This window comes from Lynx rufus, unplaced genomic scaffold (assembly GCF_022079265.1).
Source record: "Lynx rufus isolate CCGP_SWC_20201006 ecotype Redwood Valley unplaced genomic scaffold, mLynRuf1.p SCAF_21, whole genome shotgun sequence".
In the NCBI taxonomy this organism is placed as follows: Eukaryota; Metazoa; Chordata; class Mammalia; order Carnivora; family Felidae; genus Lynx; species Lynx rufus.
The window spans coordinates 9,525,478-9,531,856 of record NW_025814836.1 but is presented as its reverse complement, the minus strand read 5'-3'; the positions used below and the strand labels follow the sequence as shown (position 1 = coordinate 9,531,856).

General features: G+C 56.9%; 1 protein-coding gene across 2 annotated transcripts in view; it reads left to right on the top strand.

The window, feature by feature from the left end:
* The first annotated feature begins 3,193 nt into the window (after positions 1-3,193).
* Positions 3,194-6,379, top strand: part of ALDH1A3 (aldehyde dehydrogenase 1 family member A3) — a 37,034-nt gene continuing 33,848 nt past the window's right edge. For both annotated transcript variants that reach the window (XM_047086766.1, XM_047086765.1), the window contains exon 1: positions 3,194-3,292. In XM_047086766.1, the coding sequence (XP_046942722.1) occupies positions 3,194-3,292 (99 nt within the window). The remainder of the gene's footprint in view (positions 3,293-6,379) is intronic.

Here is a 6,379-nt window from a genome sequence, read left to right as displayed (position 1 = left end):
CCCGTGTCGGGCTCTGTGCTGACAGCTCAGAGCCTGAAGCCTGCTTCGGAGTCTCTCTGTCTCTCTGTCTCTCTTTGTCTCTCTGCCTTGCCCACTCACACTCTGTGTCTCTCAAAAATAAGTAAACATTTAAAAAGAAAAAAAAAAAAGAAAAACTGAAGCTCCGCGTGATGAAATGTCCAAGCCAAGAACACACAGCTGGAATCTCGATCGGGGATGGGGTCAGAAGGGGCTGGACCTCTGGTACCTTGGCATTCAGGCAATCTCTCTGGCACCCAGACACCCAGTGGCGGACTGTGGGAGAAAATGGTCCTTCCTCCTCCCTCAGCAACTGAGGTCACCACCTCGGAGGCCAGGGGCTGACCCTTAATAGGCATATCCTAGAGGGTCACTGCTCCCATTCTGTACCCCTAGCTTCCCTGTGGTCTATGCCGCTCCAGAAGACATGGGGCCATAGGCCACAGGTGCTCACTTCGGTGAAAGAACATACAGAAGAAGGTAAGAGAAATCCCTCCTCCACAGTCTGCACCACCCACCCCCACACAGTCTGGCCTTGGTTTCTCCACGGCTGCCGATGTCTGGGGCAAGTATCTGCATGCCTCTGTTTACTCACCTGTAAAATGGGGAGAAGAGCATCTTGCCTTCATCCCTCCCACTGGGTGGCAAGACAGGGGAGCAGTGGTAGCCTGCTGGTCTAGACAAGTCTGGAACCAGGCCCATTCTCCTGATCTGTTCCCGGGGAGCTGCCTGCTGTGTCTGGGTGCTCTGCTCTGATCCCAGCCTCCCAGGATCATGTGGGTGGCTGTCTATAGGAGGAGCTGCAGGTGAGGTGGTCAACGTCACTGCAACTGGCCCCTGAGGCCAGATGCTGCAGGTCACAGGGGCGTCTTTGGGTGTGAGTTGAGGTGGCCTCTGTGTCTGACTTCATGATGAGCAAGATGGCAGCTGTCTAGCTCCGAGCAAACAGGCTCCACTCTCTGAGGGAGCAGAGTTCTAAGCCCCACCCTGTTTGCCTCCACCCAGACAGCCAGCAGTTATTAAAAAAAAAAAAAAAAATTAACGTTTATTTATTTCTGAGAGAGACAGAGTGAGAGAGAGGGAGAGTGCATGAGTGAGGGAGGGGCAGAGAGAGGGAGACACAGAATCCCAAGTGGGCTCCAGGTTCTGAGTTGTCAGCACAGAGCCCGATGCAGGGCTTGAACTCACAGATCACGAGATCATGTCTGGAGCTGAAGTCAGACGCTTAACCAACTGAGCCACCCAGGTGCCCACCAGTGGTTATTTAATAAACACAGTTGCTTCTACAAATCTTCAGACTTTTTTTTTAAAGCCTGGCACAAGTGATTTAAGTTCAACCACCCAGAGTCCCACAGAAACTTCTGGAATGAGAGTTCTGTTTAGAGAGTTTCTCAAACTTGCAGCCTTTGTCGTGCTTGGTGCACCCACCAGCCTTGCACCAAGCACGACAAAGGCTGCAAGTTTGAGAAACTCTCTAAACTGGGGCCTGGGCCCCAGCGCAGGGAGAATGTGCTGCCAGGACCCTGCAGGCCTTCCTGGGCTCAGCATCCAGCCAGGGGCCCTGACATGAGACATCCACCCACAGTTTTCCAAGAGCTGAATGGGGGCCACGGGGCCAGTCAGGCAGGGCAGGGAGCCCAGGGACCGGGAGGAGCGTTGCTCCCCGACGCCTCAGTGTTCATGAGCCTGGCATTGAAGACAGACTCACTGATGTGGGTCGGCCCTAACCCACAGAGGGGACCCTTTATCCCTTTCCCCTGCATCACCTGTGTGTTCTAACCCATAACAGCATCGGACCCTTTCACCCCCAGAGGGCAGGTGTTCTAATGAACAGTTTGTAAAAGCTTAAAAGCTTGTTTACTCCACTATTCAGAAGGACACACAGTAGCACTGCAGTGAGGAAAGGGAGAGGGACGCTGAGACCCACCAAACCAACAGAGCATCAGGACATCAAGACACCAAGGAGTGCCACCATTTCCGGTCTCCCCGTTGAGATTACTCACAGAAGGAAATGGACTGAGGGGCTGTGCCTAACTGGGGATTAAACCACCGCTTTTGTTGCCGAGTTCATGCCCCACATCATTGTTCCAGAAACCCGAGGTATGACAAGCATGAGAAGCCACTTCCACGTCTCAAATGGGGCCCGGGGCAAGTCCCTGGGGTTGGTGGAGCGTTTCCCAACGGGCAAACCAAGGGGAGACGAATATGCCTCTGCTTCCCTGGGAAATCAGGAGCAACCTACCAGACAACCGCCCAACTCTTAAAACACAAAGCTGCAAAGATCTGATGTGATCTCTCTCTTTGTTACTTCATTCTTTTAAATGGAGGTATAATTTATGCATCCGAAAAGTCCAGGGCCCCTGCTGCAGGGCGGTCCGCGCCTGTTAAGGACAGAGGCCCAGCTCGCCAGAGGAAGGGCTAAACGATTTTCTTGCCTTCTGGCCCTCGGCGTGTGAAGCCCCAGGGCCGCGGGGAAAGTCCTGGCCATCTGGGCCAGCAGGGCCCAGGAGGCTGTCCCAGCAAGGGGCCGAGTGGGGCGCGGCGGGCGTCTGTCCTGAGAGCGGGGACCTGGCGACCGGACTCCAGGCCCAGGCACGTGGGCAGCGAAGCGGAGCCGCCCCGTGGGGCGCCCCGACCCCGGACGCGGCTCAGGGCCCGAGGCGGGTGGGGGCGCGCATTCCCGGAGCGCGGCGCGCCGACCGAAGTCAGCCGAGTGCGCGGAGCGGCGGCGGGCAGGGGGCGGCAGGTGCGGCGGGGAGAGCTCGCCCGACTCGGGGAAAGGGCCGGGCGCTGTGGCCCTGGCGCCCCCGCTCCCTATCCTGGCCCGCTGCGGGAGCTCTGGCACTTCCGGGGCCCGGTGGCTCTTCGGGGGAGCTCCTCCAAGGGCAGCCTCCGGGGCGGGGGAGCGCGCGCTGCGCGGTGGCCGGGCGGGGGGTGGCCGGGCTCCCGCAGGGGCGGCGGGCGGGGTGGGGTGAGGCGGGCCGGCCCCCTCCCCTCCCGCCCGCCCTCCCTTCCTCCGGTCCTGCAGCCAATTAGACGGCCCCCTTGGGCGGGAGGCGTGGGTCGCTCCATAAAGCGGCGCGGAGCTGTCACCCCGCGAGCAAGCTGCGCACCATTCAGGCCTGAGCCAGCGCCGCAGACTCGGGTGCCTCGGGCCAGGGAGCGCAGAAGAGCCATGGCCACCACCAACGGGACCGTGGAGAACGGGCAGCCGGACAGGAAGCCGCCTGCCCTGCCGCGCCCCGTCCGCAGCCTGGAGGTCAAGTTTACCAAGGTAAGGTGGGCGCCCATCCCACCCGACGGTCGCCTGGCTCTGAGCTGGGCTGTCCGGCCCGGGTGGCAGGGATGCGGAGCCAGCAGGCCGGGAGCCCCGCCGCTCCGCTCCGAGGGTGCCGGGCGCTGCGGGCGGCGCGCCTTCAGTCGAGTTCGCCCGGCGTTCCCGCGACCGGAGCCTCTCCGCTTGGGTCGGGCCCTCTCCAAGCGGCGTCCGGCGCAGAACATCCCGGGCGGGAGCGCGTCCACCGCGCATCCCGAAGGCGACTCCGCGATCTGCCGTCCCAGACGGGCCCTCGGGCGGCGGGGCTCAGCGCTTTAAGCCACCGAGCCTGGCGAGAGAGGCTGCGCAGCGCCCGTGCGGCTCCAGGCTGCCACCGGCGCGGCCCCGACGTGCCCTTGCAGGGCCCGCTTTGAAGGCGAGTGGAGGTGCGGGCCGCGGCCCCTCGGGCCCGCCGGTCTCCCGCAGACCCTGCGACAAGGTTTCCGGGGACGAACGGGCCAGGCTTTGGGAGGGTCAGAGGGTGCCTGAGAACACCGAGAGTTGGTCACGGAGCTCGCGCTGCACTGGGGACCCGCCACTTGGAGACTCCAAACCCATGTCATCGGGAGCCAACTGGAGAGACGTCGTACCTTCCGAGCCTAGCCTACCTGGCTTACCAGCAGAGCGAGGGGAAGTAGGAAGGTGAGCCCTGGTGAAACTGCCTTGGAGCCCAGAAGCACTGGTGCTGACAGACGGAGAATGTGTTCCCGAAGGTCTCCGAACTGGGCCTGGGAAGCCGCGCTGGTGGCAAGGCCCCGCCGCACCCCGTGGAGTCTCTGCTGGTTTGCGCCGGGCTGGGAGGCCGGGCGTCTGCAGGGCGGGGAGATCACCTGCCTAGGGCAGAAAGGAAGATGGCGAGGCCTGGAGAGCCGGCCGCGGAGGGCTGCCGGGAGCGCGTCCCGTGGGAGGACACGGAGAGGCTGTTTGGAGGCCGTGGACACGGGGAGCGCTGCAGGGTCGCAGGCCGAGAGCCTCCGTTGGCATCTCTTTCCCCAGCTTCCCTCCTTTTTATTTTTTAATTTGCATCTTATCCCTAGCCCCCAACTCCAGCTGACACAGCACTTAGAAAATTCCCCCACCAATTTTACTTTCAAAAGTAGCAATTATGCCTCTCAAATAGTTTTAATCAAGCGGAGAAAGTTGTAGGCCACTATGTGTGGCCTTCAGATTTGGGTCTCTTGGCACTTAATGTCGGCTCTGCCTCAGATCACATGACATTTAAATTAACTGTTTTCAGAGGGCTCTGTAATCAGCGGAGACACTTCACCATAAACGCTGGAGATTATTTTTAATGTAGTTTCCGTAAGTAGTATCAGCTTTGGAGCGAAAAATTCCACCACACGCTCTGGGAACATAAGAATAGTACCTACGTCTTTGTAGATCGTTAACACTGCTGGTGCTTGCTTGCCTGTTGGTGGTGGTGACGTTTGGTTTTATTTTTGTTTCGTAAGTTTTGGGCTTTTTTTAAAGGAGGCAGAACCCAGAAATCACCTATGTTATTGTCCTTTTTCTTTCTGCCTTTTTGAGTCCTATCAGAAGAAGGAAGCCACATGGAATGTTTCTTTCTCTGCGATTCTTTATGGCCCTTTACAAGTGTATATAGAGAAGGATCTTAGAAGATTCACAGAGCGACCAGTCTGTTGTCTTGCTGGGCACCCCCTTTTTCTTAGTGGAACAGGGCAGGGTATGTGATTAAGGCTGAGAAGAGATGGGGAGGGGGAGGCTCCAAAGAACCTGGAGACTTAGGGGCTCCCGGGTGACGATGGCTGCTGTGGCCTGATGTCAGGCCACTGTACTCTCCTTCCCTGTGGAGGGTAAGGCCTCTGCCTGTTTTGTCTTTGCAGACCCACCACCGCAGAGGCCTACTGCTAACACCTGCAGGGCCCAGGCAGCCTGTGTGGTGGTGGCTGAGGGACAGCAACCCTGGCGAGCAATGCTGAGGGAGCCTCTGGCTGGAGAGACAGCAGAAGGGGCCTAGGAAAGAAGCAGGAGACACAGAATTGCAGAATCCATCGAGGCCCGGGGCAGGCGGTGGGGAGGGGTGCAGTGTGTGAGCCAGTAAAGGCCTGTTATTTTTCAAACCTGACTCATGGTACTTCTTGCTAATGGAAGAAATGGCGGGTCTGAGCCCCAGCCTTGGGGGTGCCATTTCCTAGGGTAAGGCCAGTTTCCAGAAGGACGACCTTGTCGGAACTTCCTCATTTGTTCTCCCGTTTTAACACCGGGCTCTGCTATGTTACCCTGGTGTGGGGGAAGGATCCCCTTGGGCACCCCCTCCCAGATTCAGAGGATACCAAGCTCTTTCACTTCAGGGGGACCTTTTCTTCCCTTATAAAATTTCTTCCGGTAACAGAGATTCTCCTTAAGAGTTTCTGGTTCACTAAAACTCCCGCTTTTATGATCTCTTTTGTGAAAAATAAACTGCCCTCAACTCTCCTTTTCTGAAAACATACTCCTCTGAGTTTAGCCGAAGTCCGATGGAAGTTACTGTAAATGGCGCCAGCACACCTCCCTTGCACGACCCCCGTCTTCTCCACCCGGGACCCAGGTCTCCTCAGAGCAGCTGTGGTTTTCCAGCTCAGTTCGGAGAACACGCCTTTCTTCTTCAGGAAATTTCGAGTTCGCCTACAGCTTGGTGTAACAATTTCATACCTCTGTGAGGTTTATTTGATACCAATTCACAAGTGGAAGATAACATTTTTTTTTTTCTGGAGACTTTCTCCTTATTTGGGGCTCAAGACAATACAGGCAGCATAATTGGTAAGCCACACTTACTGACCCCTTCTTTATTTGTGTTTTTGTTTTGTTTTCGTGGAGAGAAAATCAACAGTTAGAAACCACTTCCAAGATTACTTTACTAGTGTAGCAGGAAGAAAAAAAAATCTTGCTAAATTGGCAACATTGTGATGGGAAAATATGGTCAAAGTTGAGGAGTCTGAATGTTGTTGTTGTTGTTGTTGTTGTTGTTGTTGTTGTTTAAGTTGCTGGTTAGGAGGGACTACAGACCAATGTCATGACCGACCAAGTAATTTTTTTTTTTTTTTT